The sequence below is a fragment of the Triticum aestivum genome, chromosome 6D, assembly GCF_018294505.1.
Source record: "Triticum aestivum cultivar Chinese Spring chromosome 6D, IWGSC CS RefSeq v2.1, whole genome shotgun sequence".
NCBI classification, from domain to species: domain Eukaryota; kingdom Viridiplantae; phylum Streptophyta; class Magnoliopsida; order Poales; family Poaceae; genus Triticum; species Triticum aestivum.
Window position 1 is genome coordinate 450,771,877 of NC_057811.1, and position 18,844 is coordinate 450,790,720.

At 45.5% G+C, this 18,844-nt stretch overlaps 1 protein-coding gene and 2 non-coding genes across 3 annotated transcripts; all 3 read right to left on the reverse strand.

Annotated features, from left to right (window-relative positions):
• Positions 1 to 8,656: 8,656 nt before the first annotated feature.
• LOC123146712 (U1 spliceosomal RNA) lies at positions 8,657 to 8,810 on the reverse strand. Its single transcript, XR_006472905.1, has one exon. It is a non-coding gene; the product is annotated as a U1 spliceosomal RNA (small nuclear RNA).
• A 1,702-nt stretch (positions 8,811 to 10,512) lies between these two features.
• On the reverse strand, positions 10,513 to 10,673 carry LOC123146664 (U1 spliceosomal RNA). Its single transcript, XR_006472871.1, has one exon. It is a non-coding gene; the product is annotated as a U1 spliceosomal RNA (small nuclear RNA).
• A 955-nt stretch (positions 10,674 to 11,628) lies between these two features.
• LOC123145781 (dnaJ homolog subfamily B member 6) lies at positions 11,629 to 15,738 on the reverse strand. The gene is made up of 6 exons (XM_044565274.1): positions 15,403 to 15,738; positions 14,794 to 14,887; positions 14,525 to 14,598; positions 14,382 to 14,444; positions 13,261 to 13,548; positions 11,629 to 12,097 (listed from the first exon to the last, which is right to left on the reverse strand). The coding sequence occupies exons 1-6, from the start codon at positions 15,538 to 15,540 to the stop codon at positions 11,954 to 11,956; spliced, it is 801 nt and encodes a 266-aa protein (XP_044421209.1). The 5' UTR covers positions 15,541 to 15,738; the 3' UTR covers positions 11,629 to 11,953.
• Positions 15,739 to 18,844: the final 3,106 nt, after the last annotated feature.

Genomic DNA, 18,844 nt, shown 5'->3' on the forward strand with positions numbered 1-18,844 from the left:
GGTTGCTCCGGGCGAAAGCCGACGCCGCGGTGTCTGCGGGTGTCGCTCTCCTCCTAGGGGCCGTTGTGGAGTTCTCCGACCTCCTCCGTTCTCGGGTCACTTTCTTCGGGTGAAAGCCCAGGACCTGCGGTGCAGGACCAGACGATGGCGTGATACGTCGCTTCCCCTCCTGAGGGCGTCGTCTTGAAGATCGTGATTCCCTGCGTGCTTTCCCAGAGCTGGACTTGCACGACATCGCGACAGGTGGCCGGCGATGCGCCCAGAGGTGGAGCGGTGTTTCCTCCTCCGCATCGAAGACGGCGGATCTCGGCGGCGTGGCGCAGCAAAGACTCGGTGCCCGATGCGTGTAGATGGACTCGCGCAGGAGGAGGTGGCTGTCTGGCGTCATGGTGGCGTCGATGGCAGAGTGGCCTGACAAGGTAGAAGCCTCAATATCTGCTCTGAAGACGCACCTGTGGAAGATGGCGGCGACGACACATGTGAGTGCGTCAGACCGGTTTGTGCCCCAGACCCGGTATGTGGCTCGGCTGGGGCTTCCGGCTTTTGATGATAGGTTTAGGTGAGTGGTCTGGGTATTTGGCCCAGCTAGCATCCCTTCATCATGTGGATAGGAGTAGTGGCATATGGATAGGAGTAGTGGATCGAGAACGTGGCAGCGCCCACCCTGCTGCACCTCGAGCATCGGGAAGAGGCACAGGAGAGAAAGCGGCGGTGCAAGAGGCGGTGAGGCGGCGGAGGGCCGAACGGCGCGGAGGGGGGAATCGGATCCGGGGCGGCGCGGGTCCCTGGCGGCGCGGGTCTAGGGAGCGCCGGAGGGGGTCCCTGGCGGCGGGGTTTGGCGAGCTCGGCGTCCATGGCGTTCTCTTGTACATGGCAGAGAGAAGGGAGGCAGAGGTGAGGTAGGGGATAAGGAAGGAGAACCAGGAAGGAAGGGGGCGCGACAGGGCGACCTTGCTGCTCGGCCTGGTCGGAGGCCCGACGCGGCGGCTGCTTGCTGCGGCCGTCCATGGCGGCTCCTGCGGGAACAGAGACACAGAGAGAGATAAGCAGCAAAGAGGGAACGACAGGAGGAGGTAAGGAGAATGGAGAGAGATGGCTAGGCGCGAGGAGAGGTCAGCGAGGTCGGCGGCTCGTCTGTTCGCCGGCGAGGCAGTTGGTCGCGAGGACGGGTGCAGGGAAGGAGGAGCTCGGAGCGGGATTGAGGAGCAGGGGAGGCCGGACAGCGCGGAGGGGGGAAAAGCCGTGTGGGGCTCGAGGACGGTAAAGGATTGGTCATGGCTCTCCACGCCGCTCATTTGTTCAGCCCATCTACCTAATACACTGAAGGGTGGGCTCAAACAGCAAATCGGGACCACCGATGCAGTAGGGTAGAGATCGGCCGAGTACAAAAGCGAAAATCCATCCCCTCATGTCACCCTTGCCCAATCCCAAACAGCTCATCGTGTGCCCATCATTCACGCAGCCTCCAAATAAACCCACCCTCTGCCCGCTGGCCCCACAGACTCACGACCCCGCTTGTCATCCTCACGTGAAGCTGGTTTGGATGTGAAAAAAAAGCGACGGTTCACCAGCTGCCAGCAGCTAAAAAAGCACTGTAGCGAATTCATCCTGCGGTCAAAAATGGCCAGCGCGAACAATGCTGCTAGAATGGCGGGTAGTCTACCGGGGTTTATATGTTCAATAAGAAGGCAGGAACCAAGCGCTAGTTTTCAGTTTGCTCGTAACACGATTACCGTTACAAGATGCCAACGTTTTTTAGTTGTTGATTACTATGTGACCAAATTGTTTTTCAACTAAAAATTGTCTGATTTGATCGATCGGTGGACTAGTGCATGCATGCGGTAACTAATTTAGTTCTCTTACTATATTTGCCAAAGAATTTACTAGCAAGTGGAAGAAAAAGTTGCCTTGATTTTACCGAGCGGGGCCTGGTTTGCTCACCTAGTAACCATTCCAATTCTATTGCCATATTTCCCAAAACGTTTACTAGTAGGTTGAAGAAAAATCGATGGTTAGGCCGAGCGGCGCGTGCAACTTGACCGGCGCGTAGGATTAGCAAGTCTATGCTCACGCACAGTTTAGCGCTACCGTGAAAAATATAAATAACTATTGAATAAATACAATGTGGTGTACTGCGCCAAAGAGGGAGGGGGGCATATGCCCCTGTCCATGTAGATTTTTTGTTCCGTAAATCATTTTTTGTAATTTAAGATGGAACCTAGGCCACCGCATCGACATCTAGCAGGGGACGGGTCGGCCAGTTCCAGCACCAGGGCCCCTCATTCGGACAGTAGCATCCTCGTCCTCCATGAGGATGACAACGACGTCCTGCTGTGGATCAAGGAGATGCGTGGGTGGCTTATGCTGCTGGCGTTTTTGGCGGCGACGTTGGCGTGCGAATCAGGATTGAATCTCCCAGGAGGGTTCAGGCAGGACGATAAGCCCTGGCCAAATGGGAATATGGGATGCACGAAATGGGAATATGGGATGCACGACGACAGATTCAAACCTAGAATCTGAACAATCACAGAGCAGCACAACAACCACTAGGACGTCCCACCACGTTTGTCAAGTTACTTCTTTTTTCATTTATTCTTTTTCAAGATTGCAATGCAACAACCACTAGGAAGTTTCCCAAACCGGGTTTTCTATTTTCTGGACCGGGTTTGTTGAGTTTTTTATTTTATTTTTCTTATGTTTTCTTTGTTTATTTTTTGTTTTCTTTTTCTTTTGCAAATGCGTGAACTTTTCTCAATTTTCACATATTTTAAAAAAAATCGGCAAAATCTATTTCAAATTTTTTGAACCTTTTCAGATTTGATGAACTTTTTCCCAAAATTTATGAACCTTTTTTATTCTGATGAACTTTTATGAAAATTGATGATTTTTAAAATTTTGATGAACTTTTTTTCAAATTTGATGATTTTTTTCAAAATTATTAAGTTTTTAAAAAAATCATGGACTTCTCTTAAAAATTGTTGAATTTTCAAATTTGCCAACTTTCGTAAAATTCGGTGAATTTTTGTATTGTTGTGATCTTTTCTCTTTTTTGTTTTTTTAAGTCAACTGGTCAATCGGCCCGGTCAACCGCGGCCATTCGACCACAAAGACACGAGCGATATTTTGAATTAATGAAGACACGACTGAGTTTTCTTTTCAAATTGCCGAACCTTTTTCAATTTTCGTGAACTTTTGGAATACGTGAACTTTTTCCTTTTGAAACAGATTCGTGAATTTTTTTGAATGTTCTTAAGCCTTTTTTTGAAATTTGTGAACACCTAGTCTTTGTTACAGTGCGGCTACAGTTGTTCGTAAGTATTTCGCGCTTTTCTCAGTCGCTAGTAACAGGTAGCTCTTTTCCGCAAAAAAAAAAGTAACAGGTAGCTCTAGTGGTTAGCCAAACCTGTATATGAACTCAACGGCATGACAACAAGTTTCTCTTGGGTTATTCCCCGCTACTATAAAACTAGATGAGGCCCCACACGTTGTTGCGGGACTGTTTTGCAATATTTGAGGTGGGGTTTCGGTTATATGGAAAATGAATATTTTAAATAGTATTTTATTAAGAAATATAAGAATTAAATGTAACTAGCATTATAGAATGATTTTCCATGCATGTATATTTGCATGCTGAGGTGGATTTTTATTATGAATAATTGCATGTTGAGATGGACTTTTTCATGCATGTTGAATGATGGGGAGTCATGCTTATATATCGAGAGAAATATGTTAGTTTTTTTAGATTAACAAAGAAATATGTTAATGACTAATGGGACTAGCTATTTAGATATAAAAGATCCACTTACGCGTTGATGGGCCGGCCTGCAGCGTTGGCGCGTGGGCGCCAGGTCCTGGCGCCTGAAGCGCTGACTAGGAGCTCCCGGCTCCGAAACCTATCTCCCATCCCAGCGGCAGCAGCCTCTCCGATGTCGCCACACCTGGCGTGAAGGCTTCTTGCTGTTGATCACCAACTTGAGGTATACAAATTTATTCCTCAAAAGTATCCCCATCTTTGGCTTCGTGCCAATTTGTTCATCTTCTTCTTTTGTCGATCAGAGAGGCTGAGAATTAGGTCCAATTTCGTCGTGGTGTTGCCTGCAGAGACGAGGATGAGGAGGCGGTTCGTGAACCTGGTGACGCGGAACTGGACGGAAGGCGTCTACTCGGTGCGCCGGATCGATCCTTATCGCCATTTCTTCTACGGCTCAGCAGAAGCAGCGCTCGGAGCAGCGGCCGAGAAGACGGAGCCTTTTCCGGCGATGCAGATCAAGGACCTGCCGAGCCCATGCATGAACATCGTCGCAGCGAGCCCCGGCGGCACCCTGGACATGTTCGCGCTCCTCACCCCCGGCGACGGCAGAATCGTCTACGCCAACACCATCGGCCGGGCCGCTCTGTACGACGCCGACAGGCATGTCCTCCACCCCGACCTCCACCGCCTCCGCACGCCCAAGGGGGTCAGGCCCGTCTGCCTCTCCATCGCGCACCCCGGCGCCGACGACGACAGCATGTATGTCCTGGACGCGTGCCCCGAGGAGGGCGCCGAGCGATGCTTCGAGGTCCTCGAGCCCGCGCCCGCCGTGTTCAGGAGCAGCAGCTTGATGCCGCCATGGTGCTCGCGCCTTCTCCCGCCGCCTCCCTTTGTCCGCCGCCCGGAAAGCTCCAGCAGCCTAGGCCGAGACCCAATTCCCCGCCAAGCTCGGTGGTACCAAGGATCTTGTATCACCTATTCACCTCCTTTACCACCACCGTCGACGGCCACGGCTGCTCCACCATCTACATATCATGCGCTGGCGCCGGCGGCGTCGATGTCGGCACCTACAGCTTCGAGACGGCGCGCCCCGACTCTCGTCACCATCTAGGATGGATCCTCTCGGACAAATGGAGTCACGTCGGGGAATGGATGCTGCCCTTTCATGGCAGAGCTCTGTACGTCCCTGAGTTCAACCTGTGGTTTGGCTTCTCAGCATTGGGCCCCTACCACCACCTGTGCGCTACGGATCTCTCTGCCATGGACGATGGGCGGCAGCCCGCCGCGCCCGCAGTATGGGAAGATCTGAACCCGCCTGCCGAGGGAGAGCCGTGGCTTCCAAAGGAGCTCGAGCTTATCCACCTGGGCGGCGGCAAGTTTCTCATCGCCAAGACCTTTTCAGAAGGAGAAAGAGGTGATGACTTTTGTGTGCTCACCGGCTTAGAGATGATGGCTACCGCCGGTGATGACCGGCAGCAGACCCTTCAGATGATCAAGCACAAGTGCGCACGTATTGTCTTCACGGACGAGGACATCCAGTGAGTGCTCTGAAATCTGAATGGATGATCTTGCGTCCCTTCACGTTAATTGTCTCTCGCATTTGTGATGATGTTGCTCTGGACCATGGTTTTTTACCTGAAGGGAAATGTTGACCTTTTTGTGTTCGCAAGATATAATTTTCAGTATCTTGACGCTGTTGGTATTTGTTAGATTGAAACGTGCTGTAATTTCGATTGATGGTAACTTGTAAAATCTTGAAATTTGCCATCCTGCCAATGTTGTATTCTAATCTAGAATGCGTATGTGTACATATATAGCTGATGATGTCGTGCATATTTGGACATAATGGCAGTTGATGTAGATGCAAAGATTGTGCATATGGTACCCAAATGACTGGGACAGTGCATGCTCTCGTCTTTTTTTAGATCAACGCTGCTATACACACGACAAAGTCAAGCCGATGCTTGCACGACGATATGGTTAGAACCGTCCATGCAAAGCAGAAAGTGCAGCCCAGCCGCAGATTTACTGTCGTCCACAAATCGTCCAAAGGAAAGTCGTCTGTATAGTAGTTTCGTTTTTAGATACAACAGGAAGATACGTGCACACTCTCGTCTTTTTTTTACTACTTGTAAGTTCTAACGCCAATGAAATATTGGGCATTATATTAATTGTGCAAGCCAAATATTTTGCATTAATAATCTCCATTTTATAGTATTACCTTTTGGGGGACTAAGTAAATGCAAATAAAATCTGCTGAACTATAGTCATAAATATTTCAATAACCTCTTGGTTTCAAGTTCCATTTAAAGGAGGCCTAGCTAGCTAAGCTTCTCCTGGAACAATTCTTGCATCTCATTATTCTCTGGTAGTTTGAGACTCATGGGTAACAACTTTAGTCTCTTCATCCTGGTTCTATGCATTCTACATCTTATCCATGGCATACTTGGAGGTAGACCCCATGCTGGCAATCAGGTGAGTGCATTTCAGAAATTCCCAGCAATATTGATGCCTGATTTCAAACTTGTTGCATGCATGGTTCAAGATCAACGGCCTAATATTTTTTTTCAGGAGGAGCTTGGTGTCTCTGGTGGCAACTTAAAGCCAATCAACCTGAAGATGGATGGTTTGGATCCACCTCCTGCAAATGTGTCAACGTTCCCTAATTATGGCGTCAGAACTTCCTATGTGAGTATATTAACCCCCTCTGGTTTGAGTCGTTTCCAGCATCAACAGCCTCAAGAACATAACTTTGAAGCTGACATTATCTTTTTCTTGTGGGGACGATGACAAAGTAACAATATTTGAGACAAATTACATATACAATTAACCAAAGTATTCAACCTAAACATGAACACGAATCATGGTTGTCACTGACAACCTAGATATAGGATGACTGCTGATTATGCCAAACCGCTTATTAAGGAAACATGTCACCTTTCGTCTAAAAAATAGATAAAATGATCTAAACCATTAGGTTTAATCTGCATGGGGCTGTGATGTTGTTTTGAAGTGTGTTGTTGGGGTGAAACTAAATCACGTTGCACTAAACAGGATCCACCGTGTCAATTTTTTAGTAGATCTATATCTGAAGTAATGGGAATAAAAATGCTTGGTGTGCGCACCTAAATATCCAGATGAAAACACAAATTTGATTTAAACATCTAAATCAAATTATAGCTATAGAAATCGACACAGATGGAGAAAGTTTATATATAAATATCCTCTACCTTACCAAATAGAGCATAATTACAGTGACATCTTCAAGTAAATTCCTTTTTTTAACCAGGATGCAGCATATAAAACAAATGTGGCGCGGGATTACTATGGGATTGAAGCTACAATCGACGTACATGGTCTCTCTTTGCGTCAAGATCAACACAGTGGAGCTGCCTTGATTATTAAGTATTCGAAAGCGTTCGATCGTAACATGATTGTTGTTGGATGGCATGTAAGTCACTTTCATTTATTTTTTATTTCATTTTCTTACTATGTGTGTATGGTAATACAAGTATGTTCCCAACTAATTTTATTTTCAAGATTAATTTGTACCCTTATCTTCCAAGATTAATTTGTACAAGTTGCAATTCCAGGCCAACCAAATTTTTGGTTTTTGGAGTTTGTGTAGGACAAAGCAACGGGAGACTGGCTTGTGCACTGTGGATTCGGGTCGAAGCCAAAGTTAATCGGGCGTTTCCCCAAGACCTTGTTCGCCACCTTGGCCGACAAGGCGGATGAGATACAAGCCCGAGGTTTTGTGCTGACTCAAGCTAGTCCTTTGGCCCCGATGGGGAGCGGTTTCCGTCCCAGCAACGTGAAAGCCGCGTCATTCAGCAATATCATGTTTCTGGATCAAGATGGCAAGAGGTTTGGAGTCCCGCAAGATTTCACGCCCTACATGACGAACGATAAGGTGTACGCCGTGTCTCAGATCAGCCCCAACGGCGGGTTCATGTATGGTGGGCCGTCTGAATGATGATGTGTGTTCACGGTCGATGGCTGGTTTGCTTTAGCCACATGTAACATTTGAGATATGATAAACCTTGCTTTGATGTCACATTTGCTTGTTATTTTTTCTCGCAACGCTGGCCACTTCGAAGTGATACGCTTTCCCTTTGTCGGCTGCTAGTTTAAAAGCTGAATCGACACTGACTAAGAAAAAAACGATTGTTTCTGAGTATAGCAAATACACTCCATGCCCCCGCAAAAAGAAAAGAACCGTAATCAATTATTTGACTCAGCAAGCTGCTCAGTGTCCACTGAGATACATCACATATATTTGGTGTCAAGTACAGTTTATTTTATTTATTTTGAAAGGAGGTGTTAGCTCAGTTTAAATGATGATACTATCAATAATCAGGTGCGGTGAAGCGTTTACCATGTACATATTGTATGCCTACCAAAATGCAGGTACTGTTGTGGTTGTTGAGCTGTTCACTCACAGCACAGAGCAGAGTGATCTACTGACAGACAAGACAAGTAGGCAAAACATATACCTGATCTGCTTCGTTTGATGTGCAATCAGTCTGAAAATGTTTGCCCTCTGAGTCGGAGTGCCATCGATAAGCCTGAGTATTCCTGTTGCTTGGATAACACAAAATTGACATCGATTCAGAATCTGTGACGAGATGCTGCCTTGATGACTGTAGAAATAAAGTGATTAACATCACTGGATCTGCCATCCTATGAACTATTTGGAGGATCAGGATTGACTTGCTTTGGCAAATTTACTTTTTGCATTTGCAGGTGTAAAAAGTACATGTAGTAACGAACAGGATAAACAACAAATACACAGAACAATTTATCAAACTGTACTTGCTGAAAGAAGAGCAGCGGCATTTGTTTAAAATTTAGAAAGGGCCCTTGCTAGAGAGCAAAGGGGGGAAAACTTAATATTGAAAATTGGCAGGGGCCGCGCGAACACGTACCCCCTCTACCACAAATTATGACGTCCACTCTCCCGCTTGGGTAAGCCAGCGCATCCACCAAATGCAATGTGGACCACTAGCCTAGGCCACGGTCCTTCTTGATCGGCCGTCGACCCCGTCCAGGTAAGTATGTTTCAAGGTTGCATCATGCCTTGCTTATATAGCCTGCTCCCCATCCCTGACTCCTCGCGTTGGCAAGGTGGTACTAAACGAGAGCACGGTGGTGCAGCCGTTCAGTTCAAAGATTAGTGGGCCTGATACTTCTATGGGCCTTCAGTGCTGAGGCCCAGGTCTTTGCTTCAATGGTCAGTTTCAAACGGGCTGGGCACATGCATCCAGTTGCTAAAAAAAAACCCTCGAAAAAAAAGAGTTGCTAAAAAAAACCATGCATCCAGCCATCTACGCATGGTCCTATGTTCTTCATTCACCCCTCAAAAGAAAATAGGTTGTATGTTCTTCATTCCAGAGCAATAGCATTTGACTGTACAAGATGAGCAGCAGCATTTGAATGAAATTCACAAAAGAAAAGTTGCATTTGAATTGATTGATAAGAAAAAAGAGCAGCAGCATTTTCTTCATGTTGCCATCTGTATATCAATTAGCTGCGCTGACTGTAGCCAATTATTCCACTTCCAATTTCCAAAGCTGCTCAGTATTCACTAAGATTATTTACTCATATTGGTTTCACTTCAGTTTGAATTATGGTAATCCCTCTGTAAATAAATACAAGAGCATTTAGATCGCGCACTTCAGAATCTTTGCGCCATCATCATTTCTTAGAGGTATTCTTTTTTCTCGCAACGCTGGCCACTTCGAAGTGATACGCTGGCTGCTAGTTTAAAAGCTGAATCAACTCCGACAAAGAAGAAAGCGATTGTTTCGAGTACAGCAAATACCCTTGGTGAAATTTTTAAAATGGTATGAAACATTTTTTTAAATGGTACAACAAACATTTTTCGAGTACGCGACCCGTGCCTAACCGAACAAGTCCTTAGGGATTTGGAAAAGGAGGACGACATGACGCATCCTTTCCAATGCAATATTGCCTTGATGGGCTGTTTTTTTTTTACAGGTCGTTTGTTCTTCATCCAAGAGTAGTAGCACTTTCTTTATGTTATCATTTGTATATCCAGTTACCAGCGCCGACTGTAATCAATTATTCGACTCGCAAGCTGCTCAGTGTCCACTCAGATAATTCACATATATTGGTGTTAGTTCAGTTTAAATGATGATACTATCAATAAACAAGTGTGGCTAAGCGCATACCAGCGTGGTCTCTTAACGCCACCATCAAGCTCTGAGGTCTTCAACCTACACATGTACATGTTGTGTGGAAGATTGCCATGCCTTCCAAAATGCAGGAGTTATCTGGCTAAGAGACAGGCGACATGTAGGCAAAACATCTACCTGATCTGCCCTGTTTGATGTGCAGTCAGACTGAAAATGTTCGCCCTCTGAGCCTGATGAGTGCCATTCATAGCCTGGCTAAGTATTTCTGATTGCTTTGATAACACAAAATTTACATACATCGATTCAGAATCTGTGACGAGATGGTGCATTGATGACTGTAGAAATAAAGTGATCAACATCATTGGATCTGCCATGCTATGAACTATTTGGCGGAATCAGGAATGACTTGAGCTTTGGCAAATTTACTTGGTCGAATTTGCAGGTGTGAAAAGTACATGTACATCATAACAGCAAACAAACACTGAATCAATCAAAGATCCAACGCCTTGGTAACGAACAGGAGAAACAACAAATTTCCAGAACATTTTATCAAACTGACCTTGCTAGAGAGCAAAAAGGGTCAAAACTTAGTATTGAGAATTGGCAGGGGCCGCGCGAACGCGTACCCCCTCTACCACAAATTATGACGTCCACTCTCCCGTTTAGGGAGATGGTAAGCCAACGCATCCACCAAGTGCAATGTGGACCACTAGCCTAGGCCACGGCCCTTCATGATCGGCCATCGACCCCGTCCAGGTAAGTATGTTTCAAGGTTGCACCATGACTTGCTTATATAGCCTGCTCCCCGTCCCTTAGTCCTCATGTTGGCGAGGTGGTACTAAAAAGAGCGCCTTGGTGCAGCCAATCAGTTCAAAGATTAGTGGGCCTGATACTTCTATGGGCTTTCAGTGCTAAGGCCCAGCTCTTTGCTTCAATGGTCAATTTCAAACGGGCTGGGCACATGCACCCAGTGCTAAAAAAAATGCATCCAGCCATCTACGCATGGTCGTATGTTCTTCATTTACCCCTAAAAAAAATAGATCGTACGTTCTTCATTCATCCCTAAAAAAAATAGGTTGTATGTTCTTCATTCCAGAGCAATGGCATTTGACTGTAAAAGATGAGCAGCAGCATTTGAATGAAATTCACAAAAAAAAAGTTGCTTTTGAAAATTTCCAAAGCTTCTCAGTATTCACTGAGATTATTTATACATATTGGTTTTACTTCAATTTGAATTATGGTACTCCCTCTTTAAAGAAATATAAGAGCGTTTAGATCGCGCACTTCGGCATGCGCCATCATCAATTTTTTGATGTATTCAACTTTGGAGGCACTGTTGCGGTTGTCCAGTTGTTGACTCGCAAAGTGATCTGGTTGAAAGACAAAACAAGTAGGCCAAACATCTATCTGCTCTGGCTGTCTCAGAAAAAAAACTAAAAAATTCTATCTGATCTGCCCTATTTGATGCCCAGCTAGACTGAAGATGTACTCCTTCTGTTTCTAAATATAAGACTTATAAGACTTTTTAGAGATTTCAATACGGACTACATACGGATGTATATAAACACATTTTAGAGTATAGATTCACTTATTTTGCTTCGTATGTAGTCTCTATTGAAATCTCTAAAAAACATATATTTAGAAACGGAGGGAGTAAATGCTAAGACATTTGCTCTTTGAGTGCCATGCCATTCATAGTTTGGTCAAATACCCCTGACCTTACCACAACAAGGAGCCTACTTCTTCCATCATAACAACAATGAACACTGAATCAATCGAGAATCCAATGCTTACAACAACAACAACAACAACATAGCGGCACAAACCGAGAAAGAAGAACGCGGCAAACATCGACGAGTCTTACACGCTAGGTTCTCTTACAAACCTTCTAAGGGGGGCCTACATAGCCTTCGACGAAGCAACCCCCCCCTCCTTGTAACAGCTACCGGCGCTGGCGCTCTACTTGCTGGCTGCACTGATACTGGGTGACCAAGGACATGGTCAGGACATAAGGTGACAAGGGGCCAGGTGGTTGTATCGAGGGTCATACTACTCTGGGCTGCTGCGGGCTCAGCATCTCATCCTCAGACGAGACGTCGTGCTTCGACGACAGCTTCTGCTTTTGCCCGTTCCGTCTCCTGCTGGTGTTCCCGCCTCGCGCCTTCGGCGCTTGCTTGGCGTCGCTCGTCTGCAGATAGACGAGATGAAATGGTCAGCTCGGAAATGTCTAGCACAGGTACTGCTCAGCACTCCACACAAATTAGTTAACCTCATTGCAGAAACCTAAGTGAAGGATTATACAAACACATAAGTATTCTTTTGTCTGTTATTGATTACTAAACCACCAGGACATCCGAGACCAACTGTCGTGTGTTGTCGCCATACGCCATGGCAAGTTGAGCCAACCAGTGTCAACCAGCACCGCTACTTTGAAGATTCTTAAAGAACAATAGAAAATACAGAATATCATCAGATAACAGGTGCGGCCTTATCATGAAGCATTCAACTGGTTGGCAATTTAAGGTAGCCAGAACGACACGTGATCTGGCGATAAAAGGAGGCGGTGAACAAGTCAGCAACAGCACCATACAACGTAGAACAACTTTAAAAAAAGCGGACGTTATAACAAAGCAAAAAAGGTCGTGTGGGCCCCATCCATCTGTTTAGTTGCTAAAAAGCCATTATCCCACTGGAAATTTGCAATTTCTCTAAATCACATAGACCATGAGACAAGAAGTCACATCAAGTCAATACAAAAAAGCCTATCCAAAGGCAATTTACATACGCGAGAAAAGTAGCTCAGCGGACTGTTCTACCATGTGAGCCACGCTACAGACAGTGATGTACCACTAATGAATCATTCCGAAGGCCCTACCGAGAAACCTCATAGCCGATAAGCAAGCCCTCGTGTGAAGAATACATCCAGTGGTGGAGCTAGATTTTGCATCACTTGGTTGGTGGTCCATCCAATGCAAAAAGTTCCACCGGGGCCCTCCGCGTTTATTTTGGCCAGAATGTTTCATGATTATGGCGATGAAATTCCTAATTAGCTTAGAAGTGAACGTCTAGTGGCTTCCACGACCTGGGACCCTGTAGGCCCCTATCACCATCCAATGCAGGTGAAATTGCACAAAGACCAAAAGGTCACTACCTATCTAACTAACCCTTTCTCATGAATGGCCAGTCATGCTGGACAATGGAAAAGGTACCCAAAAGTACGACAAAGGATCGTTGCAAAACACCTATATATTCCAGTATACGAGGTTATGCTTGGGTATCTGATGCTGAACTTATTAAGCAAGCTAATACACAGAATTGACAAATAAATAGGGACTCGCAAGGGATACTTACCCCAAAACAAAACTCAGGCTGGCTGTAACCCGCACCCGCTTCCCCAGCTCTTGGAGGCTTCCCAGAGCCCATTGCTGATGAGCCACGCTTGTTAATGCCGTTACATGAGGCTGCTTCTGCCTCTGTAGCTAGCGGAGGTGGTGGAGATGGCGACGAGGAAGGGGAGGTCGAGAATGTTTGGAACGGGTCATGATGGCCCTTGGCAGGTCCATTGCAAAATCCTGAGTCAATATCAGACTGGAACATGTCCACAAACAGCTGCTGCAGCTCCTCAAAGCTCTCCTGCCTCTGCAAATCCAAAGGCTCATTGTTATTGCATGTTTTCCTTGGATGAACAGAGTCCAGGAAAAAAACATATTTTTTCTAGTTGATTCCAGAAAAGTTCACCCAAGTTTCATTTTTGGTATCCAAGAAAAACCATGGAAGATAGGGAACTCCAACAATCCTTTTTCAAGCCTTGAACATACATACATACAAAAAAAAATTATCTTTTGAAGCTACTGAAATCCTTCAAGCAAACCTAAGAAAGATTTTAATGACTCGTCCACTCATATTTGGACAACTTTGTTATGTTTATTGACGAGTTTTCCAATGGACAAGGAAATATGCATACAAATCATATAGTTATGCTGTGAAAAGTCATGTGCAATGTCAAAAACTTAAATTTTAACTTTATACTTAGCTCGGAATTTTGCAACAGAAAAGCATACCCCCCCCCCCCCCCCCCCACACACACACACCCAAGTGCCAACAATTTTTCCCACAATAGCACAAAATTCTAAACAAACAGCAGCAAGATCCTTGTAGAACAAATAAAACGTGACGAGGGCTCCAAGAACACCAAAAGAAGATTGGGTTCAGTCCAAAAACAGCAAGTTTTTTTTTCATCCATATTAGGATACAGTGACAAAGAACAAAAATCACTATTTTTTTTCCCTTTTCCTAGTTCTTCTTCCAAGTCTAGGATAAACATTTTACGAACAAGGGAACAGATAAGATGATGGTTGGCGAAGTATTGTGATAAAATCTGTGTCGAAACCCAAAATAACAGAAATAGTAACATCTAATGATAGATTACAGAAAACATCTAAATCGGAGACCGTGAAGCGAATGGTTCTTACCGCTGGCCGCGCCTGGCTCATCATATGGGCCATCTCACCAAGGAAGTCCCCCATCCCCTGCATCTGCAAAACAATAGCAGAAAACGTCACTCACACTATAAGCAATACTGACGGAAAGCCCAATTACAATGCGCGATCCTTACACTGTCGTCGCTGTCTTCTTCTTCCTGGTACACCCCCACGTCGTAGAGGAACCGCTTGTTGGCATCGGAGAGGACTGCACAAGAACAACAACGGGATGGGAGCACGAGGGCTCCATGCGATAAGTTTGCCAACTAGCTTGCTAGATCGGTTCGGCGGGTTAGTCAGTTTGTTATTGCAACATGTAACTAGTGATGTGAGGTGGGTTGTGAATACAGAATATATGAATATGGGGAGTGGGAGTGGAGCTTGAGACAGGGAAGATTGAGACCGGAATAGGCGCCCTGGATCTCCTGGAACTTCTCCTTGGCCTCCTCCATGTGCTTGGTGCCGCCGGAGGACGAGCATCTGTCCGGATGCCATCTCTGCAACAGGTTACAGATCAAGTTTTCAGCTGAATTTGCAGAAGAAGAAAGGAAGAAAAAAGCAGAGCAGTTTCAGAGTTTGAACAGAGCAAAACTTGGGACGGATCAAGCAATGTTCAACGAGTACGGAGATGGCAGGACAGGCGAAATACGCCAATAATTGGCTACAGGCGTGGCGTCCGGGGATCCAAATCACCGGATCGACAAAGATCACGAGCTCCGGCGCAAACTCGCGTAAAGTATGGGGCGCATACAGGACTGCAGCGCCGTTGAGCTACAGGAATACGAACGAACTTTGGCGCCAACCTCCAATTTCCGAACCGGAGATCGACGACCGGTAATTATCTTCCCTGCCATGGCGCGAGGCGCAATCCACGGCCGTACCTCCGCGATTCCCGGTCGAATCGAGAGTGGGGGGAGCACGTACCACGTAGATGCAGAGGAAGATTTGACTAAGAAAACGCGGAAACGTGCACAACGGAGGAACAGAGGATGAGTCCGTGGTTCTCGCTCACCATGGCGAGCTTCCGGTAGGCGAGCTTGAGGTCGGCGTCGGAGCACTCCTTGCTGAGCCCCAGCACGGCGTACAGGTCGCCGCCGCCGGGCGCCGCCGGCTCCCCGCGGCCGCACCCGTTGTCGCCGCCGGTGGCCATGCCGCGTCCCGCGTCGCCGGCCGGAGGGGCCCGAGGATGCGCGGGGGAGGATGAGGAGGAGGAGGCGGAAGGGAGAGGAAGGAGGAGGGAGGTTCCTGGTGTTTCCTTCCTTCCCTCTCTCTCTCTCGGCTCAGGTCGCTCCTCTCCTCCACGCACTGCCCCTGGAAGCCTCTCGAAGCACGGCCATCATGCCCACTTGCCCCTATGAAACTCTTATCTTTTTCAACCTGCGAATTTCTCCTTCTGGCTTTGTTTTCACGCCTTGGCGCCTTGCGAAAAGGGGACGCGGTAGCTTCTTGCTTCCAAAACCAACTTTGGCCTGTGGAAAAAAGAAGTAAGTATATTAATAAATTCATGTTTTGTGTGCTCTTCAGCAAATTTAGTTGACAATGTTCTCAAAAAACTCTCTTTTTTGCGCATAAATGTTCTAAAAAGACTTGGAGACGCTCCGAGCTTGAGAAAAAATATATTATGTTATCCTTGTGGGGTAGGCCCACTCTCCGAGCTAGAGGAACCGGGGGCGGCAGGCTTTGCTTTTACGGTAGGATGGTCGGTTTTTTATGTTCAGATGTGCACCTTTGCGACACCGTAGAGCCACGTTGGTCCATTTTCCTAATAATGCACAACTAAGACGATCAAAGTGAGAAGCGCAGTTAGCAACGTTGCATCGATTTTGAAAGCGAGGTCTATCATATGAAGCGATTTTAGTGCTGCATGTTAAACCATCGAGAAAGTGTCGTTACCGTTATCATATATAGCTCTTTCACATCAGTAGTAAAATACTTCGGGTATTGTGATCGAAGAGGTATATTTTCTTTGCGACCTATGTCCACTCTCCAAGCTGGGTGGCATGCCTAGAAACCGTCAGGTTTCCATCTCCAAATGTACATCTTTGCATGAGCATGACACTAACACTTAGCCCATTTTCCTAGTAATGCATAGCTACGACAAACGAAATGGCAAAGCTCGACCGGTAACATTCAATCGGTTTAAAAGCGATGTCTATCATATGAATCTATCGATAAGTTGTGTCATTATGTTGTGTTTCATAGCTCTCGTTTTATGTTAAACCTCGTTATGTTGTTATGCCCACTCTCCAAGCACGAGCAATTGTTTTAGGTGTATATATTGTGGATGAGAAACTGTTATGTTGTTGTTTAGGTCTATATATTGTGCTCTTTGAAGAAAAAGTTTTCCTTGCGAGCTAGGTCCACTCTCCAAGAACGAGAAACCATTGTAGACTCTGCATGTAGACATGCTTTGCTTACATGGACCATGGCAGATTGGACGACTTTTCATGTTTAAACATACATCTTTGCGGTACCGCAGAGCCGCGTTAGTCAAATTCCTAATAATGCACAATTAAGATGATCGAAGTGAGAAGCACAGTCAGCAATGTTCCATCGGTTTTGAAAGCGATGTCTACCATATGAAGCAATTTTAGTGCTACCAGGAAACCATTGAGAAAGCGTCATTAGTGTTATCATAGATCTTTCCTTTTAACTTTGGGTTTGTAAAGTTGCTAATAAATCGTGCATGTATTCCACATCCGCAGTAAAAATCTCCGAGTATTATGATCGAAGAAGTATGTTTTCTTGTGAGGCGTGTCCATGCCTTCAAGTATAAAAAGAACGTTGGAGATTCTGGATGAAGTGCTAAAAACCGTCGGTTTCCATCTCTAAATGTGCATCTTTGCATCAGCATGACACTCACACCGTGTAAGTCCATCTTCCCTAGTAATGCATAGCTAGGACAATCGAAATGGTAAGCCCACCAGCCAACGTTTAGTCGGTTTGAAAGCGGTGTCTATCACTTGAAGCAATCAAAAAGTTGTGTCGGTATGTTGTGTTTCATAGCTCTCAATTTTTTTCTTTCAAAACCTCGTTATGTCATCATGTCCACTCTCCAACGAGAAACCGTTTAGGTATATATATTGTGCACGGTAACCCGTTATGTTGTCATTGTGTTGTTATGTTGTCGTTTAGGTCCATCTATTGTGCTTCTTGAAAAAATGTTTCCTTGCAAGCGTGGTTCACCATCCAAGCATGAGAAACCATTGCAGATTCCACATGTTGACACACTTTACTTCCTTGGTATAATGAATGATTTTCCATGTTTAAATATACATATTCGTGTCAACGCAGAGCCGCGTTAGCTCATTTCCTAATAATGCACAACTGAGGCGATCAAGTGAGAAGCACAGTCAACAACCTTCCATGGTTCTGAAAGTGATACCTACCATATGAAGCAATTATAGTGCTACCTCAAAACCGTAGAGAAAATGTCCTTAATGTTATCATAGATCTTTCCTTTTAACTTTAGAGCTTGAGAGTTACTAAAGTTGTGCACGCCTTCCATGTTAGTAATAAAATTCTCTAGGTACTATGCTCGAGGAAGTATATTTTTGTTGCGAGCTAGGTCCACCTTCCAAGTATAAAAAATTATTACAGATTTCAGGTGACATTCTTTGCTTCCACGGAAAATGTTTTATTTTCATCTGTAAATGCACATCAATCTTTGCATCACCACGACACTGTGTTAGTCCATTTTCCTAGTGCATAGCTAGGAAAATCAAAATAGCAAGCCCACTCAGCAATGTTTAATCTAAAGGAAATATGCCCTAGAGACAATAATAAAGTTGTTATTTTATATTATATTTCCTTATTCATGATAAAGGTTTATTGTTCATGCTAGAATTGTACTGATCGGAAACTTAAATACATGTGTGAGTCACTATTCAAGATATCTTCCGATATTCAGATAAATCGGCCGATTTATCGCTTACCGTTGTGTGGCCGATAAGATAAATTGGCTGATAAAAAATAGCCGATATGGCGATAAATCGGATGATATGCTGATAAACTGGCCGATTTACCCCTTATCTTGGGTCGACCGATAAGTTCCCGATAAGCGATATCCCCAACATTGGTGTGAATACATAAACAAATATTGTGTCCCTAGTAAGCCTCTACTAGACTAGCTCGTTGATCAAAGATGGTTATGTTGGGGAACGCAGTAATTTTAAAAAAATTCCTACGCAGACGCAAGATCATGGTGATGCATATATAACAACGAGAGGGGAGAGTGTAGTCCACGTACCCTCATAGACCGTAAGTGGAAGCGTTATGACAACGCGGTTGATGTAGTCGCACGTCTTCACGATCCGACCGATCCTAGTACCAAAAGTACGGCACCTCCGCGATCAGCACACGTTCAGCTCGATGACGTCCCACGAACTCTCGTTCCAGCTGAGTGTCAAGGGAGAGCTTCGTCAGCACGACGGTGTGATGACGGTGATGATGAA